We start from the raw sequence: 26040 nt of genomic DNA, 5'->3' as shown, positions 1-26040 counted from the left end.
CGTCTACCAGATTGTAGAAGTTGGAACAGTTTGTTGCCAGGATGGGACGGGTCCTTCAGTATCTGCGTTGCTCTAGTCCGGCATCTCCTGGTGTAGGTGTCCTGAAGTGGGGGGAGAGCAATCCTGCAGCAGCGTTCTGCTGTACGGATCACTCTCTGGAGAGCTTTTTGGTCCTTCACACAGCTGTTCCCGAACCACGCTGTCATGTTCTGTGTGAGGATACTCTCCACAGCGCCTGTATAGAAGATCCTGATGATCTTTGGAGAGACCCTGAACTTCCTTAGTTGTCGGAGGTGATACAGGCGCTGCCTAGCCTTCTTGGTCTGGACCTGAATGTGGGCAGCCCATGTCAGGTCTGAGGAGATGTGGACACCAAGATATTTGAAGGACTGCACCCTCTCCACTGGAGCTCCATTGATGAAAATGGGTTTGTAGTCTCTGTGCTGACTCCTTCTGAAGTCCACCACCAGCTCCTTGGTCTTGCTGACGTTCAGCTGGAGGTGGTTGTCCTGGCACCATGATGCCAAATTCTTCACTTTTTCCATGTAGGCCGCCTCATCGCTGTTGGAGATGGCACCCAACACCACTGTGTCGTCAGCAAACTTCACAATGGTGTTGGAGCCGTGGGTGGCCACACAGTCCGAAGTGTAGAGGGAGTAGAGCAGTGGCGAGAGGACACACCCCTGTGGTGCTCCTGTGTTGATGGTGATGCTGTCGGAGACACACCCACCCACCCTCACCACCTGAGTTCTGCCGGTGAGGAAGTCCAACACCCATGCACACAGGCGGCTGTTGAGTCCCAGGTCCCTCAGCTTTGTGAACAGTCTGCTGGGCACTATTGTGTTAAACACTGAACTGTAATCAACAAACAGCATTCTCACATAGTTACCCTGTTTCTTGTCCACGTGGCAAGAAACAGGGTAACTATGTGAGAATGCTGTTTGTTGATTACAGTTCAGCGTTGTGTTAAACGCTGAACTGTAATCAACAAACAGCATTCTCACATAGTTACCCTGTTGCTCCACTTGACTGTCGCATCTCTCACCCTCTCTGTTTTTCACATAATGATATTATCCTATATCCTCGCATTTGATTGGCCACAATATGGAGGGACTGGAGCATAGCTTAGCCACTGTGTGAGAGCTGAGCAGCGAAAGGAAATTAAGTGAGGGTAGAAATGACTGAAAGATTAATAGGCACTGTTTTGAGTTTTGTTCAAAAAAGAATGACTTCATATAGGAAAAAAATAAATATCACATATGCAGGACACCTTAAACTAGTTTTTAATTAAGCAGCAAGGCAGAACAAAGTCGGGCTGTATCAAGACACAGGGACTAAACCCCAATTCAACCAGACCCAGAACTGATCCGGAATTAAAACAGGACTACAACAGTTCAAAATAAGGACTACTTAGGACTTAACCAAAACAGAACAGAATCAAAACTAGATGATAGTAGCACTAAAAATCATCACAGACCTGCACTACACTTATTTTTTAATTCTACCAAAGTACACTATTTAGATTCAGAAAAGTTTATATAATTGTTTAGCCTTCATAAGCCTGCATAACTTAATAAATATAGAATTTGAAAAGTAACAAATGGTATCTAAAAAGTTACACTAGGCACTAGATACATGTTCTGATGAGTTTTGGCAAACAACCATTTGACTAACATGTGTGTCTCACCTGGCTCTTGTTCCCTCTCTGTTCCTCTCTCTCCCTCTTTGTGCTGACAATCAAGCCAAACACCAACATCATCAAATATACAGTGGAAACCAGATATTTACATACTCTTCAGATAAAAACACAAACACTTTTTTAATTGTAACATCAAATCAGACTAAATGTTTATTTTTTTAGATTGATAAATATAAAAAACATATTTGTTAACTTTTGTATTTTGTATTCAAAATTCAGCCACACTTATGGAGGTCCACAATTCTTTTCCTGGTGTTTTGGATGATATCTCTTGATTTTTCCCATGTCAAAGAAACAGGCTCTGTGTTTTGGGGGTGCCTTATATGCATCCACAACCAACTTACTCACATGGACTCTACTATCAGAGGCTTCTTAAGCTCAGAATGGAATCGTCTGGAGTTTTCTTATTAATTAACAATAAACTTAATGTATATGTACTCCTAAATTTGATGAAAGTGATTAAAATAGACAGCTCTCTCTTTTTATTCTGACATTTAACTAATTCAAAAGATATTTCATTTATTTATCTAAAACAAAACAAGTTTACTCTAAATTGATGTTTAACAGTAAAAATAAAAGTTTTTATGTTTTCTCCCTAAAGTGTATGTAAATATCTGGTTTCAACTGTGAATATACTGCTGTGTATTGAAATTCCTCTTGTTTTGCATAGGAATATACTGAACAACATACAAAGCATAATATATAAAATAACATCTACCTGAGTTTTTTCTTTGAAAGAAGCTCCTTATGTCCATTGTTGTGTTCATCAGTACACAATTGAAACCAATTTAGAGAGTTTGTTTAGCCGTGGAGGGTAAGAACTGAAAATATGAAATGTAAGCTAAGACTCTAAAAAACTCAGCATTGTTGTTCGGCTTTTTATTTATCCATTTGTTGATTCACTTGAAGAGCAAGTAACGCAACCAAGTAATCAGTTTGATATCAATCTTTTGTGATACACCGTCATATTTACATTATTTGTACAGTATGAATGATTTGCTTTGGTACCTGATCAAACTAAAGCTCTCCTCTGTCTGCAGCAAACTCGCAAGCAGCAGCTTCTCCCCCCTCGCTCACATGGGTGCTGTGCTTAGTTGCCTAGTGCCTGAGCTCTGATCATACCAAAATTATGGGGAAATTGCGACAGTGCGCTCTGTGCTTCGTGTGTTGTTTTTGTTTTATACAGTTGTCAGTCAGGCATCTAACTAACAAATTACACTCCAAAAGACCCCATGCTTCTGAAAAAATAACCCAGGCTTAAGCCCAGTAAGCCACCATCCCACTCCGCTGATGGTTGACTCCAAATCTCCTGAACACTATGTCGATTTGAGAACGCAAGACTGAGACAGTGAGACCAAGACCGAGACCAAAGTCAGTCGAGACCAAGACAAGACCAAGACAAAAGTCCGTCGAGACCAAGACGAGACCAAGACCACGTAAAAGTGGTCTCGAGACCAAGACCGGTCTCGAGACATCCAACTCTAGGCTCTCGCACTCTGGGGCCTCTGGATGTCTGGAGCCTGGATCTCCTCCATGTCTGCTTCATGCCCTGGGGGACGGGGCTATGGCCCTCTACACCCTCTAGTAGACCGTTACATGGGGAAACCTTTTGAATACAAGCGCGCTGATCCACACTGGTGTGCACACGGGTGTTCACTGTTCATAGACATAAACTACACCTTTCTTGGCTGCTACTTCAAAGCACATTGTGCGCTGTCTGTCCTGCGTGCTGCACAACAACATTCAATATTTAGTATTTACTGCTGTTTACACTTAGCTAGATTAATGCGATGGTGTTGTGTTTAGTATGTTGCTTTGTTTTTTTTTGCTTGTTTTCTCTTCTCTTTCTCTCAACAGGTGATCCAGGAGATTTTTTTGTCTTTCTCTTTTTAAGTGCCCTTTCTCACTGTCCCTCTTCCCTTCTGTTTTTCTTTTCCTTCATCTTTCTTTCTCCCTTTCCTATCCCCCAGTCATGTCTGTCCCGTCTGTAACAACTGAAAATAAAATAAAATAAATAATAACAACAAAGGTCGATCAAATGGACCATGGCCGTGATGATCCATTTGGCAAAGTAAATCCATTGGGTATCCTTGTTGGTCTTCAGACAACAATTCTGACGGCTAAAGAACCAAATGGGACAGGCAAAAAACAAACAAACAAACAAACAAAAAAACAGATGGGGTGAGTTTATTTGGTGGTTCTAAATTGGTCATAAGTGTGAATGTGAGCATAGTTGTCTGTTTTTTTGTGTTACCCCTTGCAATATGTCCTGGGTTTATTATCTGTCCACCTAAGAGGTAATAGTTTATTAGTAAATTGTAGAGGTGCTTCTTTCTACTCTTTAACAGAGACAGGTCATGTCTGTATCCCTGTTTCTAGTGTTTTACAGTCTTTTACACAATTAAACTAGCTGATAGCTGGATTGTAGAGATTGACAGACCACGTGACTTTCACGCAATGCTTTTTGTACAGTCATGTACAAAACGATGGAGAACATGGCAGGTCCATACAAAGACAGACTTGACGAAAAGGCAAAAAAAAAAAAGTACGAGGAAAAAATCAAAGGAGTGAAAGGGTTAGACCCATATGAGCATACAGAGTGGAGTAAGGACGTTAGTGTGCTGTCCAACTTTCATCACGCACATATTTATTATTATATGGTCCTAATGTGAGTGCATACACTCACAAGATGTTTATTAACTTCAGATCCCTGCAACAAGCCCAGGTCCAGTTTACTTTGGTGATTTGGACTATTTCATTTCACAGCTGTTGTTAAATTTTTTTCCTTTATCTCCTGTACAGGCCAACGCAATCTATTTGTCATTTCAGGTTGTAGTATTACACAACATTTTCAGATCTAGTAGAAATAAATGAGTGTTTCGTAATTCATTCAAGTTATTGTCTTTATTTATAACTGGCATTATTGTTACATTTTATTATAGAATCTTACGAGAAAGAGGCAAAACTGTATTCCATTATGCTTTATTAGCTGCTTCAGTGAAAAACAAATCAACAATGCAACCAAAAAAAAAAAAAACCCATTGCAAAACAACATACTGGAAAACAGTTACTCATCACTTGATTGCTTCAGTACAACACTTGGGCACATATATGCGGGACGTTTCGTGGCTGTTTTGATCTCACTCTCTCTCTTAACCGATCAAATCTCGCTGTGGTAGCAGCTTTAAACTCGGTATGACCCAGGTTGACAGAGGGTGCCCAGTCTGGATCGCATTCCTGCATTTTGTAGGCTGGTTTTCCTACAAAACACAACAAACATTAGCCCGCAAAGCCACAGTGAACAAAGCAGCATAGCGCAACGAATTCAATTCAAATCAATATAAGACTTATTTGTAACCTACATCAACAATTACGTTATGATAAATTACGTAATAACTACAACAGAAGACTTACCTTTGTGGAAATGCTTGGAGCAGACTAACATGTGAGCTGGAGTGTTCTGGAACGTTATATTTGGTCTTCTTCGAATGGCTGCAATCCAGGCCATCCGCTCTTTGTTACTTCGGAAACATGGCTTGAACTATTTCTCTTCCACGACGTAATCCGTTAAAAACTGATCTCTTTACCCGTCGGCTTCCCATGGCTGTCAGGGGACCGGCTATTGCAGTTAATAATACAACACCTTCTTGCCATTTTTTGTGTTTCTTTTTATCGATGTGTGACTGTTTTCATGTGAAAGCCTGCGTGCGCTAGTACCGCTTGCCACTCGTTCCCACAATCCTTTGCGGTTTTACCCAGGAATGACAACACATTTTCAATCTCTATTGTGCCCTTTGCTCAAATGACAAAGGAAAATCGGCCCACGCACCTGTGAAGAGTTGACACCTGCACCTCATTATGGCTGCCATTGCTTAAGCAAAGGAAATGAAGCTACTCATCCCTGGATTGTTGTATGACTCGTGTCAGTGTAGCTCCAAGATTAGTTCAGAGCACTTGTTGATTTTGTGCCCTCGTGTTAACTTGTATATTCTTGTATATAGATTCCCTGGACCCACCCCTGTGTTTCCCCAAGAGGATTTTTTGTGAACGAGTGGAGTGAGGCTGGCGGTGACCAGCGTGTGACTGAAGAGGGTGTTTTTCCCTGTCTTCCCCACCTTGGATTTCCCAGAGCCATTACTCCTGACACTACTGCATATAGCACCGTTCCCTGCACTGTTTTACATACACCTTGGTAAAGTTTCAAATAAAATTCCACTGTGCTCTTTCCAAGTATCGGAGTCCTGTGTTTGAGTCCTCAGTTAACTGTGATGGAACGATCCAGCCACAAATGGACTCAGTAGATTCAGATCCAGTTCAGCCGACCATGGCCTTGCCAGAAACATAACTGGAACAGCACCAGCAAATGCTGCAACATATTAACCTTGAGCTGGCAACGCTCACTCAGGGCCTCGCCCCGCACCACTGGTAAGCATTATCTTCACAATCTTCATCTCCATCTCCACAGCCATAAGCCTTGGCGCCCCCAGCACCTCAGCTCTTCATTTCACCACTACCAGCCTCTTCGGAGTCCCTGGGACAGCCTCTTCCCACCGCAGAGCATTTTCTGGCTGAATTAGATAAGTGTGCGGGGTTTCTGACTCATGTTGCAATTTAGACAACAGCGCAGGACCTATGAGAGTGATTGGGCAAAGATCACCTATTTCATACAGTTACTACAAGACCGGGCATTAAAATGAGCTCAGGAAATATTAAGGACAAACCCTGAAATCGCTTACCTTGACTTTCTTTCCAAATTCAGGAGCGTTTTGAGAAAGGCTCCAGGGCCGCCGCTGCTGCCCACCGTTTGTTAAATTTAAAGCAGGTAAGGCGAAGTATGGTGGAGTATTCTGTCGATTTTTGGATTCTGGCCAAAGAAACCAGGTGGGGGACCATCTGCAGAAATGGCCGCCGGCAGAGGCGCAGTTGGAGGTGGAAGCCGTCAGGAAATGGAGAAAAATGAAAATGGTGAGCGGTTCATGCAATTAGTGCACTCGAGGTTGTCTCCGGAAGAGGAACATTGCCGTTGGATGGCTGGTGAGTGCTTTCACTGTGGCAGCAAGGGCCATATTGCCACAGCATGTCCATGGCCGTTTATCAATGCCCAAGTACGCGAGTACGTACTCGCGTGCTCGGTGAGTACGTACTCACCGAGAACGCACGGGAGTACGTACCCGCCGAGAACGCGAGCACGGACTCGTGGGATGTTTCTCAATTCTCAAGTACGCGAGCACGGACCTGTGATTTGTACAGTCGGAACACCTGCGTACGTGATGATGTCACAGGTCCGGAGTTTTTACTGCCGTCCCCTCCTAATTTAACTGTGAGTAACATGTTATGAAGCTTAACTTTAATCACAGCCAAACCGGTTTACTCAGGAACAAATAAAACACTGAAATGAACCAAACATTAACATTTAGAAGTGATCTAAGTGACTTATATATCATTTTTAACCTCAGTAGTGAAACCTCTATTAATAAAAGTAGTGTACATGTACATACGTGTACATACCTTAATAAAAACAAGCAGGTGAGATGTTAGAACGCTTTTATTTCTATTCTAGTGGACACTCAATACTATAGACAGCTGCTGGGGTTTCTTTAACCTGAGTAGAGAGAAGTCCGCGAGCGGGGGGGGGGGGGGGATGTGCCGGGAGTCCGCTGTTGAGTTTTGGACGAAATGCATTCTGGGATATTTAGCTGTCCCAAGTCTACACCGATGCATGCTCGATAAAATGGGCGGATCGAGAACACATCCGGGACTTTTTCGCGTTCTCGGCGTGATGCGTACTTCGAATTGGAACAGTACTTGGTCTCCGACTGATGACGTTTCACGAGTACACGAGAACGCAAGTACGCACAAGTACGCATATTGATAAACGCCCCATCTGTCAGGGACCAAGCAGTAAAGCATAAAGGACACAGGTGGTTTAATTCAAAAAAGGGGTTTTATTGACCCAAAAATATGAAAATATATTTAACAAAGCCAAAACTTAAACAGGCAGACCAATAAAAGAGGTCAACTCAATAGACTAAACTCAAGATAATAGTTAACAAGACCTCAAACAAACATAAGGTAAACTGACCTGCTGAAATGACACACGGGGGAACTTAAATACTGGCTTAGCTAAACCAAATGACACACACGGGGGAAAACAAAATGGCTGCCATATAACCAACTAATAGAAAACAATTAAACAAACATGAAACACCCCCCAGGCAATGAAGCATGTGGTTCTGTCCAATTAGGCTGTCAGTAGTATTTCAGCTCTCCCAGCCCTTTGCCACACCTTTTGCCAGACAGGAGAAGACGCCAACCCCCAGGTAACTCAAACAAAGAGATGTATTAATATAACATAAAACAGAACTTTGACCTTGCAAGGTTAATATGTGTGCACGCCATATAAACATTGGAAGGTGTGATGGAAAAATAAATACATTTGATAAAGAAACAATATTGAAGAATAAGTAGAATATTTTAAAGTAGTGACTGTAAATTAAACTAAGGTGAATCAACTGGTGGTGAGGTGTGGAGCTTACCATGTGTGGCATGCCATCACACACCTCCCCTCTTCAGAGCTCTCGCTGGAACAGCGAGAGAGATAGTCAGCAGTAAGGTTCTCCTTGCCTGGTACATGGTGGACAGTGAATCGGAATGGCTGTAAGGCCAGGTACCAGCGGGTAATTCGCCCATTTGTGTCCTTCATCTGCTCAAGCCACTGGAGTGCTTTGTGGTCAGTTTCCAAGGTGAAGTCTCTTCCCAGTAGATAGTAGCGGAAGGAGTCCAGGGCCCACTTGATTGCTAAGGTCTCCTTCTCTACTGTGGAATACCGAACTTCCCGTGGAAACAGTTTCCGGCTGATGTAAGCCACTGGATGGCGGCCTCCCATGGTTTCCTGAAGGAGGACAGCTCCCAGGCCCCGATCTGAAGCATCAGTCTGTAATATGAACGGTTCATCAAAGTTGGGACTGTACAAAACCGGTTGCTTACTTAGTGACTGTTGGATGTCATGAAATGCTGCCACTGCCTCCTCTGTCCACTGGATGTGATTGGGGGAGCGTGATCCCGTCAGGTCCGTGAGCAGAGCTGCCCTGTTGGAGAACTGAGGGATGAAACGACGATAGAAACCTGCCATGCCCAAAAAGGATCTCAGCTGCTTCCTTGTTTGGGGCAGGGGGGATGATTCCATGGCCTCGATTTTGCTGACCTGTGGCCTGATAACCCCCTTGCCGATGACATGGCCCAGGTATTCTGTCTCAGCAGCAGCGAAAACACACTTTGACGGATTCACCGTTAAACCAGCTGAGTGCAGGTGGTCCAGAACAGTTCGCAGGTGTTCCACATGCTCCTCCCAGGTGTTGCTGTGGATAACAATATCATCCAAGTAAGCAGCAGCAAAGTCAGAGCAGTCACGTAATACCTGATCCATTAGCCGTTGGAAAGTGGCTGGAGCTCCATGTAATCCAAATGGCAAGACTGTAAATTGGAAAAGCCCCCATGGTGTTCTGAATGCTGTGAACTCTCTGGACCGTTGAGTGAGTGGGACCTGCCAGTAACCCTTACACAGATCTATTGTGGTCAGGTACCTTGCTTTTCCCAGACGTTCAAGTAGATCGTCAATTCTTGGTGTTGGGTAGGAGTCAAACATGGATATGGAGTTCAGGTATCTGAAATCAATGCAGAACCTCATACTCTCATCCTTTTTGGGTACCAAGACCACAGGGTTGCACCACTCGCTCTTAGATCTTTCAATGATCCCTAGGGATAGCATCAAATCGATTTCCTTCTTCAATGAAGGCAGCAGACGTTCTGGGATCCTGTAACTTAATCGTCTCACAGAGGCACCTTCTCGTACCACAATATCATGTTCGACAATGTCAGTTCTCCCTGGATTCTCTTGAAAGACTGCTGATTTACACATTTCTCTCACCTGCTGCTGCTTGTCCTCTGGGAGATGGCTGAGATCATAATCTAGAGAGCCAGCAGGTGGTAGATATTGCTCATCTGCTTCATCTTCTTCAGGCACTCGCCGTATGAGCATTGCATCCGCCTTGTGTTCAATACGCTCCACCCACTCCTTCAGAAGGTTTATATGCAAGACCTTGCTGGAGCGCAACTGCCCTGGGGTAAACACCTCATATGTGGTGGGTCCCAGCTTCCTCATGACTTCAAATGGCCCCTGCCACTTTGCCAACAATTTGTTGTTGTCACTGGGGAGGAGCACGAGCACCTTTTGTCCTGGCTCAAACGAACGCTGACGAGCAGATTTATCATACCAAGACTTCTGCTGCTGCTGGGCCTCCACCATATGTGATTGAGCAAGTTCGCTCATTTTCTCCAACCGTTCTCTCATCTGAATGACATAAGACAAAATGTTCTTGGGTCCCTCCTCCGCCTTGTCTCCCTCCCAGATCTCCTTTAACAGAGTTAGAGGGCCACGAACCTCATAACCATACAACAGCTCAAAAGGGGAAAAACCTATGGAGGCTTGGGGGACTTCTCTATAAGCAAAGAGTAGATATGGCAGCCACTGATCCCAATCGTTACCACTGTCGTTGACAAACTTTCTGAGCATCTGTTTCAATGTCTGGTTAAAGCGTTCTGTCAGCCCATCAGTTTGAGGGTGGTATGGTGAAGTTCTCAGACTCCGGATACCCAACAACTGATAAACTTGTTTTAACAAAGTAGACATGAAGTTAGTGCCTTGATCAGTTAGTATTTCTCGTGGAAACCCAACTCTTGCAAAGAACTGCACTAAACAAAATGCAATGGGCTTGGCCTTTATAGATTTTAAAGGGAACACCTCGGGATATTTTGTGGCATAATCTGTTACAACAAGCATGTAACGATTTCCTGCTTTGCTCCTCTCAACAGGCCCTACAATATCCATTCCAAGACGCTTAAAAGGAGTGCCGATGACAGGGAGAGGTTGGAGTGGAGCTCTATGGGGGATTTTAGCAGAAGTTATCTGACACTCTGGGCAACTTTTACAAAACTGAGCCACATCTTTGCTAAGACCAGGCCAGTAGAAATGATGTTTGATGCGAGCTGTGGTCTTGTGTTTACCAAGGTGGCCAGCCCAAGGAATAGAATGCCCCAAGGTGAGAATGGCGTTTCTCACCTTCTGGGGAACAACCAGCTGCAGCACAGACCCCTGCTGACGATAGAGAATGTCATTTTGCAAGATGTACTCACTGTTGAGAACTTGCTCCACTCCAGGTTCCTTTTCTTTGGCCTTCTGGAAAAGAGATATTAAAGATTGATCAGATTTTTGGAGGTCAGCAATTTCAGTTGGAATATTAAACCCTAGCGGTGACGATGTTGGCTCAGCGTCTGTTAGTGTCTCCACAGGTGAAAATTTGAATTTCTCCTGCCTTCTTTGTCTGCGGGTCTTCCGTGGCTTCACCACAGTTGTTTCAAACTCCTCATTAAAAAAAGGGCAGGGCACTCAGGGTCTCAGAGTGGGTACTGACTTGCTTAGCCTGAGCTCTGGTAACGGCTACATTACACTCCTCAGTCTGCTCAGACTCCAACAAATCAAAAAGCACAGGAAGGTCACGCCCTAACACAGCAGAGTAAGGCAAACTGTTCACAACACCCACATTCAGCAGATACATCTGGTCCTGAACTTTAATGTAGATGTCAGCTGTCGGATATCTTTTCTCATCCCCATGGACACAACAGATTGAAATTGTATCACTGGTACGAACAATATTAGGTGGAGCAAAATCTGAGTGAATAAGAGACCGAGAACTGCCAGAATCAAGAAGGGCATTGAGTAGAACCCCATTCACTTCAATCTGACTCATTTTGATGGATTTGTCACTCTCCTGCTCAGGATCAACATTAGAACGGGGGGCGAAGCACATTTGTACCATTTTAGCAGAATTTCTTGGGCACATAGGTTTCGTATGGCCCTCTAATCCACAAAGATAACAAATGATCTTCTTACCGGAGGCCTTTGGTGGTCTAGTGGTAGACTGAGGGGTCTTACTAGTGCTTGTATTTGCTGAATCCAGATGGTTTTGCTGAGGTATCTTCCGGGTGTCCCTCGATGCCTTCCATGCATTATGGCTCCATGCTTGCCCCTTCTTTCTGGCAGCAACAAAAACATCAGCTAACCGAGCTGCTTCCATTGCTGAACCAGGGTTGTGTTCTCTGATCCAGCGAAGCCTGTATCGGTGCGTGCGTCGCTTTAAGAAAAAGTCACGTGATCGATACAGCTGCTGTATCGCTCATTGCCAACGCACCAAACTGTCTTTAAAAGGTACCGCGTCCGCATCTGTCAACGGAATGAGTCGCCACCAAAAAAAACACAAAATTACTCTCGCAAAGACAAAAAAAAAAAAAAAAACCACACACATCTCTCTATAACAAAATGGAGCCCGAAAGAAAAAGAAATGTTTCTGCTGTGTGGGATCATTTTGATCTTTTAACTGCAAATAAGGTCACTGTTTGTCTGTCTTTGTTTCAGTGTAATCTATCAGAATAGGAAAAACAGCAATGTGACTTGCAGTGTAAATTATTTACTTCATTTAATGCAGGTTAAATGTCGCATCTCTTCTGCAGAGCTTTCTTACACAAACAAAAGCACCTCCTCAGTGTTACAGAGGCATTACAGAGCCAAACATGAAAATGAGGAGACAAACACACCAAGAATGAACACAGGTAGGCCTATATTGACACTGAACAGCTTTATCATCATTTTTTTTTTTTATTAATTTGTGTTTTATTATTTTGAAATCAAGCATCTAGGAAGACTGTTCTGGACCAGGCAGTTCTGAATTTTATTATAAAGGACTGCCAACCCCTTAGTATTGTGGAGAGTGTCGGAGAGAAACATTCCAAGATCAGAGGATCCTTTAACATACTGGGGGAATAGGAAGACATCTTATCGGAACCTTTTCCACCTGGCTTTACAGTTTTTGTGTACCCCAGCTTCATCTGTGCCTGTGAGTTTTCCAAAGCTGGGGAAATGATGTCAAAAAAACGCAACAGACTGAATGCAAAAACATTGGATAAACTTATTTTTCTGAATAGAAATTTATAATAAACTCTGAGTCAATTACATTTAAATGGGTAATAATACATTCACAATACTTTCATTTTAATTTTCACTTAATGTCATTCACAATGTATTTTAAAGATGTCCACAATATTTTCAATGTAAAAGATATAAAATGATTCCATGGAAAGTACAATACCTTACAATGTATGACTAGGTCATTGAATCAGTGTCTGTTGTGAGTCTCAAGTAAGTTGCCTGCAATGATATTCAAGGTCCAGCAGGTGTCAGCATGGAGCAAAACAGCAACACTGTGTCGACACAGTATCGATACAGTTTGGGGAATGTGCTGAAACGCTTCACGAGGCCTCATCTACCCATCACTAGGTTTTATTGACCCAAAAATATGAAAATTAGTGATGGGTCCTGCAACACTGACGCACCGACGCATGTATCAAGCTCACCTAGCGAAGCCTGTATCGGTGCGTGCGTCGCTTTAAGAAAAAGTCACGTGATCGATACAGCTGCTGTATCGCTCATTGCCAACGCGCCAAACTGTGTTTAAAAGGTACCGCATCCGCATCTGCCAACGGAATGAGTCGCCACCAAAAAAACCCACAAAATTACTCTCGCAAAGATTAAAAAAAATAAAAAAAATACACATCTCTCTATAATAAAATGGAGCCTGAAAGAAAAAGAAATGTTTCTGCTGTGTGGGATCATTTTGATCTTTTAACTGCAAATAAGGTAATAGTTTGTCTGTCTTTGTTTCAGTGTAATCTATCAGAATAGGAAAAACAGCAATGTGACTTGAAGTGTAAATTTTTATTTCATTTTATGCAGGTCAAATGTCGCATCTGTTCTGCTTTCTTACACAAACAAAAGCACCTCCTCCGTGTTTAGGCATTACAGAGCCAAACATGAAAATGAGGAGACAAACTCACCGAGAATGAACACTGGTAGGCCTATATAGACACTGAACAGCTTTATCATCATTTTTTTTATTAATATGTGTTTTATTATTTTCAAATCAAGCATCTAGGAAGACTGCTCTGGACCAGGCAGTCCTGAATTTTATTATAAAGGACTGCCAACCCCTTAGTATTGTGGAGAGTGTCGGAGAGGAACATTCCAAGATCAGAGGATCCTTTAACGTACTGGGGGAATAGGAAGACATCTTATCAGAACCTTTTCCACCTGGCTTTACAGTTTTTGTGTACCCCAGCTTCATCTGTGCCTGTGAGTTTTCCAAAGCTGTGGAAATGGTGTCAAAAAAAAAACGCAATAGACTGAATGCAAAAACATTGGATAAACCTATTTTTCTGAATAGAAATTTATAATAAACTGAGTCAAATGGTAATATTACATTCACAATACTTTCATTTTAATTTTCACTTAATGTCATTCACAATATATTTTAAAGATGTCTACAATATTTGCAATATAAAAGATATAAAATGACTCCATGGAAAGTACAATACCTTACAGTGTACAAGTATGACTAGGTCATTGAATCAGTGTCTGTTGTGAGTCTCAAGTAAGTTGCCTGCAATGATATTTAAGGTCCAGCAGGTGTCAGTATGGAGCAAAACAGCAAAACTGTGTCGACACAGTATCAATACAGTTTGGGGAATGTGCTGAAACGCTTCACGAGGCCCCATCTACCCATCACTAATGAAAATATATTTAACAAAGCCAAAACTTAAACAGGCAGACCAATAAAAGAGGTCAACTCAATAGACTAAACTCAAGATAATAGTTAACAAGACCTCAAACAAACATAAGGTAAACTGACCTGCTGAAATGACACACGGGGGAACTTAAATACTGGCTTAGCTAAACCAAATGACACACACGGGGGAAAACAAAATGGCTGCCATATAACCAACTAATAGAAAACAATTAAACAAACATGAAACACCCCCCAGGCAATGAAGCATGTGGTTCTGTCCAATTAGGCTGTCAGTAGTATTTCAGCTCTCCCAGCCCTTTGCCACACCTTTTGCCGGACAGGAGAAGACGCCAACCCCCAGGTAACGCAAACAAAGAGAGATGTATTAATATAACATAAAACAGAACTTTGACCTTGCAAGGTTAATATGTGTGCACGCCATATAAACATTGGAAGGTGTGATGGAAAAATAAATACATTTGATAAAGAAACAATATTTAAGAATAAGTAGAATATTTTAAAGTAGTGACTGTAAATTAAACTAAGGTGAATCAACTGGTGGTGAGGTGTGGAGCTTACCATGTGTGGCATGCCATCACACCATCACTCCCCAAAAGATCATGCCCGCCGGTAAAGAAGGGAGTATGGGTGGGCGAAGTCTCCTGCAAAGTCTCCTCCATGTTTCCCATCCTCAGCAGGTAACATAGTCATTCTTACTATCATCAATCGTTTTTCTAAGGCAGCTCATTTTGTCGCTCTACCTAAGGCCATGTCCACACTAATACGTTTTCGTTTGAAAACGCATGTTTTTCTCTCCGTTTTGGCCTTCCGTCCACACTGAGACGGCGTTTTTGGTCAAGGAAAACTGAGCTTTTTGAAAACGCTCTCCAAAGCGGATAAATTTGAAAACGCTGTTTTCACGTCGCAGTGTGGACTGCAAAAACAAAAATGATGACACATTTTAGTCATATGATCCAGTCGTGACCAATTCAGCTAAGATGGCAGACGGCATGGTACAGCACTTGTTTTGTTTGCTCTCAAGTTTGACAGCCTCTATTTCGCCTCCATGTAATCCCTGCAGACATTGTCTCCGACCGTGCCCACAACTCACCTCATGAGAGGTGTGAGTTGTGAAGGAGTTCTGTCCTGCCCTGGGAGCTCAGGTTACTCTCTCTTCCCTGCACTGTTGTACACAGACCTGATGAAATGTCAAATAAATTCCACTGTACTTCTTCCAAATAATGGAGTCCTGCATTTGAGTCCTCAGTTAACTGTGACTTTGTAACTTTTGGGACACATGTGGGGGAATCATTCAGCTTCAACTTTATTGCACGCACAGCTAGGCATCCTGATAAAGTTGGTGACACCCAGTGGGGGTGGATTCCACGGGCAGTGAAGACTTTTTGTTTCCATGTCTCTGAGGACGGGGGGAATAGACGAGGGGCAATCACTGTAAGAGGAAACATAGTTGTAAAGATCTCTCCCCTTCTGGAGAGGGTCAAGGGTGTGAACAGCAGCTGTAAAAATACTTCTGTTTGACTGTATTTAAAGAGGATTGTCTTATTCATCTGGAGAGAAACTGCTATCAGTGCCCTGCAGAATGCTTTCTCTCTCTCAAGCACATGAGAAATAAAGGTGTTAGCTACTGCTCATTTTGTCTGTAACTGTTGGCATGATAACTTTGTTTATATAATTTTATAATTATATATTTATGTTATTTTATGTAGTTAAAGTTATTGTGCTTTTATTGTGAAGGTCAAGCTTGCTTACAAGTCTCACTGTTTCTGTGAGAGTGATCGTGTTCAAAGTTGTCATTGTTGTGTTTAAAACTGTAAACCCTATCCTGAACTGCATGTTCAGATATTTTTCTGTTCCTCCATACATCTAGGATGGTGGAGGAAGCTATTAGCTATAGTGTTAGTGGTAAGCACACCTCCTCATCACTCATCCTAAATACAGGAACACCACAGGGTTGTGTGCTTAGCCCCCTCCTATATTCCCTGTTCACACACGACTGTGTTGCTAAACATGAGTCCAACACCATCACCAAGTTTGCGGATGACACAACCATCATAGGCCTCATCACAGACAACGATGAGACGCCTGTAGAGAGGAGGTGATGGCGCTGTACAAGTGGTGTCTGGAAAATAACCTGACTCTCAACATCAGCAAAACTAGAGAAATGATAGTGGACTACCGGAAGTGACCAGTCAGGGAACACCAGCCCATCCACATAAACAGTGTCAAGGTCGAAAGGGTCAGCAGCTTCAAATTTCTTGGAGTCAACATCACTGAGGATCTCTCCTCGACCCTTCACACAGACACTGCTATCAGAAAAGCTCGCCAGCGACTCTACTTCCTGAGGAGGCTGAGGAAGTTTGGCATGAACGCTAACATCACCTCAAATTTCTACAGGTGTGCAATCGAGAGCTTGCTGACGAGCTGCATTACAGTCTGGTACGGAAGCTGCTCTGCCAACAGCCGAAAATCACTACAGAGGGTGGTGAAGGCAGCAGAGCACATCACTGGCACGAGGCTTCCTGCCATTCAGGACATTTATCTTCAACAATGCCTCCGCAAAGCGCACAGCATCATCAAGGACCACAGCCACCCAGCACATCAGCTGTTCTCCTTGTTACCATCTGGCAGACGTTACAGGAGTCTGTCTGCTTGGACTACAAGATTTAAAAACAGTTTCTACCATCAAGCTATACGACACCTCAACCACAACACTTAAACACACACAACACACTCCACAGGATGCACTCAGAAGCTGCCCTGCAGCTTCACAAGTACACTGTACAATCTGCACTGGTAACTTCACTTTATTGGTATTTATACATATATATATATTTTAAAAAGTGCAATACTTTGCAATTTTTTACTGCTGCCACTAAAAAATTTTGTACTGTTCAGTTTGTACTGCTGCTCATTCCTGCCACTGTGCAATATGTCATTTGCCCCCCCCCATCACATTCCTTTAAGATTTCCTTTATTTAATCACTAGTGTGTACATATATTTATATATACATATATATATTTAGTCTGTTAACTGTTAATCTTTTTTCTTTTACTATGTTTTACTAATATATTGCTCTTTACTATTTTTTACTGTACCGTTCTGCTGAGTGACTGTCTTCTGCTCGTCAAATACATTTCATTGCAATGTTGACCCTGTGCTAACTTGCAAATGACAAATAAAACTGAAAACTGACAACTGTTTAACTGTCACGGTCCTGGGTCGGATCGACCCAGTATTTTGAGTTCCTTATGTTTTGGTTTATTTTTGAATGATGGATTGTTCTTTATCTCCAAAAGTTGAATCTGTTCATCTGGACGTAGCGTTTTGTGGGAGAAACGTTTCGTCACTCATCCAAGTGACTTCTTCAGTCTCAGCTGACTGCAGGTCAGTCAGAGTCAGGAAACCTGCAGTCAGCTGAGACTGAAGAAGTCACTTGGATGAGTGACGAAACGTTTCTCCCACAAAACGCTACGTCCAGATGAACAGATTCAACTTTTGGAGATTTACTTTCCTGGATGATTGAAAATGCACCAAGAAGATTGTTCTTTATGTTTCTTTGGTGCTTTGTTGATTTTTATTATGGATCTGTGTTTCAGTTATTCTGGTATGTTTCTGCATGACTAACGGTGCGTTCACACCGAACGCGATAGAGGCAGCCAGAGCGTCAGGTTTACATGTAAAGTCAATGGAAAGAGCGCGATGTCCGGCGAAAATTCGGAAGCAGATTTGCGCGAAAACGCCAAAACTCGTGAAACGCGCAGCGCGTCTGGCGCGTTTGACTCGCGAAAAAAAACCACGTGCGTGAGTTTTTGTGTTGCATTTTGTGCATATGCGTGTTTCGCCTCTACCGCTCAGTTGGAAAATCTGAACTCCAGCGTCAATTCGCGCCGCGACAACCAATCAGGAGGCTGGTGACGTGGCTCTGACCTAGGTACTGACGCATACTGTCCCGCTATTTTCCCACTGATGTACAAATACCTTTCCGCTAACACATAATGTGTTTATTCAGAGGACATCTGCAGGAGAAAGTGGAAGAGCCTCAGGGACACAAATAATAAGGAGAAGAGGACAGAGAAGGAGAAGAGGAGTGGGTCTGCAGCAGGATCGGGGAAGAGATGGAAGTTCTTCGCGGTCATGGGGTTTCTGGACCCCTTCCTCACCCCGCGGGAGACTAGCGGCAATATGGTGCGGACCTTGGAGAACTTCCCCCCCCCCGAGGACCAGGGACAGCCCGGAGAGGCAGCAGGGGAGTGTCAGTCAGAAGGACAAGGTTTACAGTGAATTAATGTAGGCAGTTAATTTATGCGTGTTGTCATATAGGAATATATTTTGTTTATTAATAAAACAGTATACAGTGGTCCCGCTGTTCACCCGTCACATTTCGCTGATTTTTGTTATTGCACCGTACAGCTTTCAACAATGCGCATTGCATTCTGCAGCCTGATTGACAAATCTCCTCTGTGTCGTGTCTCCTGCACTTGCCAAACTTATGTTTGGTTTTGATAACCATCACGTCCAATAGAAAAAACAGCACAAAAACACTCATAACTATGACCCTCATTCGGAGATACACACCTGCACCGCGGGGGAAAAAGGCGCACGAAAGTGGCGCGCAGACGGAGAAAAAGCATAATAAAACTTCCTCCCACATTCCTCCCATATTTCCGGTTCACGCGCGATGGATTTTTCTTGGACACACGTTGAGGTGCGAATGTGCACACGTCAAAATAGGGGCGTTTGGGGCGTTTTCGCTCGCGTCTATCGCGTTCGGTGTGAACGCACCATAAGGTTCGGGTTGTATTTTGTTATGATTGCCGGTTTAGTTCAGCGTCAAGTCTGCCTCTCTCTGTCTAGTCCGTGTCTTAGTTTAGTGTGTTTTGTTTCCTGTTTTACTTTGAAGGTTCATGTTCCTGTCTGATGTCAGTGTTCCAGCTTTGCTCTCCCTGTCTCGTTAGGTCTTATTCCTCCCAGCTGTGTTCCCCTTCTGTCTCTAATTCCTTGATGACTCCCTCAGTGTATTTTAGCCCAGTGTGTCTTTGTGTCGGTGTCGCGTCGTTAATGTTTGTACACCCTCGACTTGCTGTGTGTTCATGATTTCCAGTCCTCCAGCACCTCAGTTTAGAGTTTTGTTTTGCTTTCGTGAGTTTTATTTTATGTTGAAGTTAGTGATGGCCAAATGAAGCTTTCTGAAGCACTGAAACTTGTATTGAAAAACGGTTCATTACTCGAAGCTTTTCAACACAGTCCTCTCTGGTGACATCTGGTGGCCAAAAATATGAAGAGCAGCTTGAATCCACAAAATAAAACCAACTGCTTCATAATGATAGCCCACTCTACAGAGTGGAACTCTGTCTCATATTGGGCTGCTGTTGTGTTGCTTTGAACGTGTATTTTTTGGTGTTAAAAAATGTAGTTTATTTGTTTAATAAATAATTTTGACCAGTAAACTTTCCTTGTGTGAACATGCACCATGGTGTGGTCTTTCTTTGCTTGTGACTTCTTGATGTTGGTAAATACAATAATTGAAAAATACCACGTTACATATAACATACATATAATAATGCACATTATGCAGTATGCTTCTGCTGTGAGGTCCTGCCTCCATGTACTTATGCATTTAATCTCTAGACGGGTATATTTATAAATAATATTATATTAGGGAAATTTTCCTATACATATTTTTGACCTGGGGGTAGAATTGATTGTGAAATGGAAAGGGAAATGCTCATGAACTTGCAAATTAAAAACATGATGCATTGAAGGTAACCCCTTTTTCATTTTTATTTAAGAAGAAAATTAGTTCCACTGTGCGATGGCCGAATCTGTTCCTTTTCGTGGAGATAATTTCTCCTGCCTTAAGGAAAATCCCTTCACATGGCACAGAAGAGGCTGGAGTGCAGAAAAACTGGTAGAGATGCAGTTATGGCTCCACAAACTATCAGCTAAAGAGAATAAATAAATTAAATTGCTGCACATTTTGTAGACTAACATTTTAAGATTATTTTTTTAAATAAAATATATGTTTTTATAACATTAAATGTTACGAGTCAAATGGAAGTTATTTAATGATATTTATATTATGAAAAGCAGATTTTTTGCATTTGAAGTTTTTCCCGTTTTCAGATAAAATAAAGACGCACAAAACAAAAGCAAACAGCCAGAACACAAAGCTGGAAAACCCACCCGATTGACCAGAATCAACTCAAAATACTCCCACACAACAGAACCAAATCTCTCAGTAGAATGATCAGTGGTTCGCTATCTGTCACCATCAAGACACTCCACAAATCCCGCAAATGATTCACTTCGTTCCATTTGAATCAGGTACCGAAGCAGTTACGTGCGTAATGAAGCTTCGGACGTCACTGGTCACGTGACTTTTGCCAAACGAAGCAAGCCTCGACACTGGCCGTTTCTCAATTCTCAAGTACGCGAGTACGTACTCGCGTTCTCGCCGAGAACGCACGGGAGTACGTACCCGCCGAGAACGCGAGCACGGACTCGCGATATGTACAATTGGAACACCTGCGTACGTGATGATGTCACAGGTCTGGAGTTTTTACTGCAGTCCCCTCTTAATTTAACTGTGAGTAACATGTTATCAAGCTTAACTGTAATCACAGCCAAACCGGTTTACTCAGGAACAAATACAACACTGAAATAAACCAAACATTAACATTTAGAAGTGATCTAAGTGACTTATATATCATTTTTAACCTCAGTAGTGAAACCTCTATTAATAAAAATAGTGTACATGTACATACGTGTACATACCTTAATAAAAACAAGCAGGTGAGATGTTAGAACGCTTTTATTTCTATTTTAGTGGACACTCAATACTATAGACAGCTGCTGGGGTTTCTTTAACCTGAGCAGTGAGAAGACCTCGAGCGGGCGGGGGGGGGGCGTTGAAGAGTCCGCTGTTGAGTTTTGGACGAAATGCATTCTGGGATATTTACCTGTACCAAGTCCACACCGATGCATGCTCGATAAAACGGGCGGAGCGAGAACACATCCGGGACTTTTTCGCGTTCTCGGCTTGATGCACACTTCGAATTGGAACAGTACTTGGTCTCCGACTGATGACGTATCACGAGTACACGAGAACGCAAGTACGCACAAGTACGCATATTGAGAAACGCCCAGTGCTTCTGAACCAGTGTGTTGTTTTTATCGACACACGCTCCGGAGCCTCAGCTTCAAGCGGGCCATCACTAGTTGAAGTTTTGTCCAGCAATAAAGCTGCGTTTTCAGTTTAAATCTCGTTTCCAAAGAGTCCTGCATTTTGGGTCCACCACTCCTGCCTGCCTGCCACACAGTCAACCATGACAAGCACATTGCATGTAGAGATTCTGGGTTGCTTATTTAGTAAGGAATGTTTACTTCCTGCCATTTGTGGGCTCACCTGTGCTCATATATGGTGAGTGAGGAGTTGAGCCATATACAGGGTGTCAGGGGAGATGACCCTTTTATGACCAGAGATGTTGTTAAAATGGTTGTAACCACATATGACTAACAGGAAGTCACATATACAGAGACACATACACACATTCACTCACATGCTTGCATGTGCCTGCACACACACACAGACAGTGCCTTAACTTTTATGACACACCGTATGGGTTTTACAATGGGGTGCTAGCGTGTTCACTGAATAAAATGGCTGCGAGGGAAGCCTGGAGTTGGAGTTGTCTGAGTCCGGCTGCAGAGCTTGCAACTCTGAGAAGCCGACTGGGCTTCCCTGCGCAAGTAAAACCGATTGAGCTCTGATTGTCTTGCTTCGTTCATGGTGATAAGTCTCTGGACTAGCGAGGCCTGTGAGTGCAGACCTAACAGTTTCCTTTTTGGAAGCCTAAGAAAAACACATGTGAGCTCAAGAATTAGCCCGTAAAGCACTTTATTGAAAGTCATGTTAAGTGGAATCGACTTTAACCAGACACTTATCAGGAAACCTCAGAAAAATGGTGACTAATTCCCTTTTTGCAGCATGCAGAACAACAAGGTATTTTTTAATTTTATCTGTTTTGTTGTGCAGTGTTATTTTAGGTGCTGTGTCTTAAGTTGAGATTTTATTTTATTAATGCTGTGTAGTTTACACAGTGGCTTTGGAGTGTGGAAAACAATTTGTGTCTGCCTGTGCTTCGAGGAAATTATAGTTTCTGTAGACTTTGTTAATCAATTTTCCATAACAGAAGCAACAAAGTAAGTTTGTCAAAACATTCTGACTTGCAGAACTTTTCTTAAGACAAATAGACTTGACCATGGTGCCAGTTCAAAAAGTAATGATAACAGACTTTTTGGAACTCATCAATATATAAATTTATTGTCAGGATCCTGGCTCATTTAACCCAGCAGTTTGAGTTTTCCTGTGTTTTTGTCATTTTGTATTATGTTTTATGTTTAAGTCCTCTTTGGTAGTCTTAAGGTGATAGCTTTTGATTAATAGATTCCCCCTTGTGTCTTTGCCCTCTGTGTCTCCCTCTGTGTGGCAGAGATGATCTTTGTTGTGAGTTCTTATGTCTTGCTTCCTTCATGCTTCATTCTGTTCCTCCCTGCCTGTCATGTTATCCATGTTTCCCCAGTCATGTCTTTGTGTGTCTGTCTGCGCCTCTGTGCATGTGTCCCCATTACTTCCTGTTTTACATTGGTAGTCTCCTGTCTGTGTGCACCATGTTTTATTTTGCTTCTATTACTTTGAAGGTACCTTGTCTCATGTGTTATGTTTATCTTTGCATGCTCTGTCTCGTTGTGTGTAATTTGCCCCAGCTGTTTTTCCCATGAGTTTTCTGTTCCCTTGTCATTCCCTGTGTATTTAAGCCTTTTGTTTTCTTCTGTCCAGTGTTGTGATCTCCCTCATAGTTGTGTTTTATTTAGTGCTGTATAGGTTGTGTTATTTTCCCAGTTTTGCTTTTGTATCGCTTTTTCCGTTCTCAGCAATAAAGCTGTATTTTGAATTCACGTTTCGTAATTCAAAATTTGCATTTGGGTCCTATCTTGCCTACACACAGCCATTTTGTTACATTTATGCCCTCATCCATACATGTAGAAAACACCAGTTCCTGAGCCCTATTAAGGTTGAATAAGCTCAGTATCTCTAAAATCAATGTAAAAACTATTTAAAAATGTGAGTCTGGAAAAGAATAAAAGTTACTTTCCATTGGTTAAGGGCAAAATATTCTCATGGTGTTCTTAGTAATTGTAACAAGCAATCCCAAAACATTCCTAAAACTGAATGTTGGTCCTCTTCATCTTTAAGCACTTACTGCATTTGTAGAGTAGATTCAGCTCCTGAACATCACTAGTACTCATTTCCACTCGTTGACCAATCAGATTCTGGAATTTGGGGTCTTTGGTGATAATTGTAGATCCATTGCCGTTGGTGAAATCATCTTTGCCATAGTGCATCACTGACAAATAGTCATATGGGACTCCATGAGTGGTGCTCTCATCACTGCCAACTATTCGAAAGTTGTTCTTTTTATCTATAAAAATCATACATAAAAGTCAAACATCACATACAGTATATTCCGTTGAAAAGATTTTGATACAATGAGAGAAGGTCAAACCATAAAAGGAGTAAGATTGTGTACTCATGATATTGATTACACAATATTACTCGATAATAAATTTGATAAGATTCTTTGCAGAATATAATAAATAAAAATCTTCTTTTGATACTCATAGTTTTATTTTTACTGTTTCTATGTGGTTGATACATTTCTCGCATCACATACAGTATACTGCATTGAAAATATTTCTATTTTATGAGTTAAGGTTAAAGCATAAGAGGAGTAATATTGGATAATCAGTTGTGTATTGATTATACAATATTACTCAATCTGACAGATTATTGAAAGTTCAATTTTGCAGACTCATAAATTCAAAGGTTCTTTTGTAGATAATTCTTTTACTCATAGTTTTATTTTAATAATTTCAAAAGGGTTGTTTTTTTAGACTGGTTTATACAGCTTTAAGATAAGCATGTGAATAGAAATATGGAAGAAGATATTAACACCATAATATGTAGTATAAGTATTAACCAAACCTTCTAGGATGTTTTCAAATTGAATTGTCACATAATCATCTCTGTCATATCTGGACTGTTCATGGTAGAAGCCAAGAGCATGAAGGAACTCATGTTCAACAGTGGCAATGTAACCACAGCCTGTTCCAATGGAGAGATTCTGTCCATTGGAAATTACTCGACCAGAGTATGACCAACATCTGAAAATAAATGCAAAACACTAATCAATATTTGTCATATATTAAGTTCTGTTTTATGTAATTGGTTTTATGAATGTTAATATATAAAACTAAAAACAAATAATCAGAAAAGAAACAGAACAAAAAACATAACCATTAAAAATTTCACGCATTCATCTTGTTTTTTTTATTTAAAATGTCTGAAATTTAAAAATTTTGTTTTAAATGCAAAGAAAAAAACAAAAAGTAGAAATAAACATACCCATTTAACTGCTTGACAGAAATGTAATAGTCCTCAGAGTCCCTTGGTTTGAAATCAATGCATGATTTCAACCTGAGCTGATCAAGAGCTCTTAAAATGACTCCTTTAGAATTAATTCCTGCATTGTTTATGAGATTTGTGTTATAGAGACAAAAAAAAGATATGTTAGACAACTGATAGGTGCTCTCCTTGCTCATGCATATTACTCTAAGACTTAAAGCATAATGCTTTAAAACTCTTTCCAGATGCTTTTGTGGATTGGGGGGTGGGGGGTTATTTTGCATAACTGATTTGTACAAAATTATGTCAGTCAAATTGCTCTGTTCACTTGAACATGTGACTTAAATGCAACAACAGCCTCCAGATGGCATGTACCAACATTGCATTTTCAGGTAATAAAGAAATAAATATATTTTTTATATGTATACGTCAGAAAAATATATTTACCAAGGCTGTTACTCAAGACATGGGATTGGAGATGTCCACAACCTGCTGTCATCAATGATGGTACTCCTCTGCATGTTTGTAGGCTAAAATATGAGAATTATATATCTTCTCACGTAAGAAGGCAAAGTTAGTTAGACATGTATATATTTTAACCTCCTAAGACCCGAACTCTTCCATGGCATGCATTTTTAATTTCTCTTTGAAATTTGGGCATATTGGGACCCAATGAATGTAAAATCAAAGAATCACCAGATTTTTTTTTTTTTTACCCGATTTTTGTTTCTAAGAAAAATGAGAGCCACATATGAGGATATTCGTTTTAAATTTTGATAAAACAGAGGCAGTATAATGTCCTCGTAGGTGGATATCAGGCCCTTGTAGAGCAAAATTTAGTATTTTGGTCTAGACAACCCAAAATGTGATGTCCACATATGTGGACGCCAGGTCCTAGGAGGTTGAAAATAAATATATTATCTTAGAAAGAAAAAAAAACTCACCTCCAAAATATCATCATGTAAAAATTCTAAGATCAAACATTAAAAGTTAGGAATAATTCACTAATATTCAAGTAAAGTTGAAGGAACTTGAAAACACAAAAATCTCCTCACAGAAGGCATTCATTTATAAGATGTTGAACTTTACCCTTGTTTATTTCGAGAATGCTCTTTTCTTCACCAATATCTATAAAACCAGATCAAGTGAAGCTTTTATATTAAGAAAATATAATATAATT

General features: G+C 41.5%; 1 protein-coding gene across 1 annotated transcript; it reads right to left on the bottom strand.

Annotated features, from left to right (window-relative positions):
- Positions 1 to 1683: 1683 nt before the first annotated feature.
- On the bottom strand, positions 1684 to 24775 carry LOC102075674 (meprin A subunit beta). The gene is made up of 4 exons (XM_025911632.1): positions 24768 to 24775; positions 24441 to 24619; positions 23659 to 23877; positions 1684 to 1730 (listed from the first exon to the last, which is right to left on the bottom strand). The coding sequence occupies exons 1-4, from the start codon at positions 24773 to 24775 to the stop codon at positions 1684 to 1686; spliced, it is 453 nt and encodes a 150-aa protein (XP_025767417.1).
- Positions 24776 to 26040: the final 1265 nt, after the last annotated feature.

This window comes from Oreochromis niloticus, linkage group LG11, assembly GCF_001858045.2.
Source record: "Oreochromis niloticus isolate F11D_XX linkage group LG11, O_niloticus_UMD_NMBU, whole genome shotgun sequence".
NCBI classification, from domain to species: Eukaryota; Metazoa; Chordata; class Actinopteri; order Cichliformes; family Cichlidae; genus Oreochromis; species Oreochromis niloticus.
Note: the sequence above shows the minus strand (reverse complement) of the source record. Positions and strands in the feature narration are given on the sequence as shown.

What these genes read in the sequence shown, in the direction of transcription:
- LOC102075674 (XM_025911632.1), bottom strand. An exon ending in ATTTGAAAACATCCTAGAAG is followed by an intron (nt 23,878 to 24,440) that starts GTTTGGTTAATA and finishes TGATTTTTATAG; the next exon opens with ATAAAAAGAACAACTTTCGA. An exon ending in GAATCTACTCTACAAATGCA is followed by an intron (nt 1,731 to 23,658) that starts GTAAGTGCTTAA and finishes CTTGATTGTCAG; the next exon opens with CACAAAGAGGGAGAGAGAGG.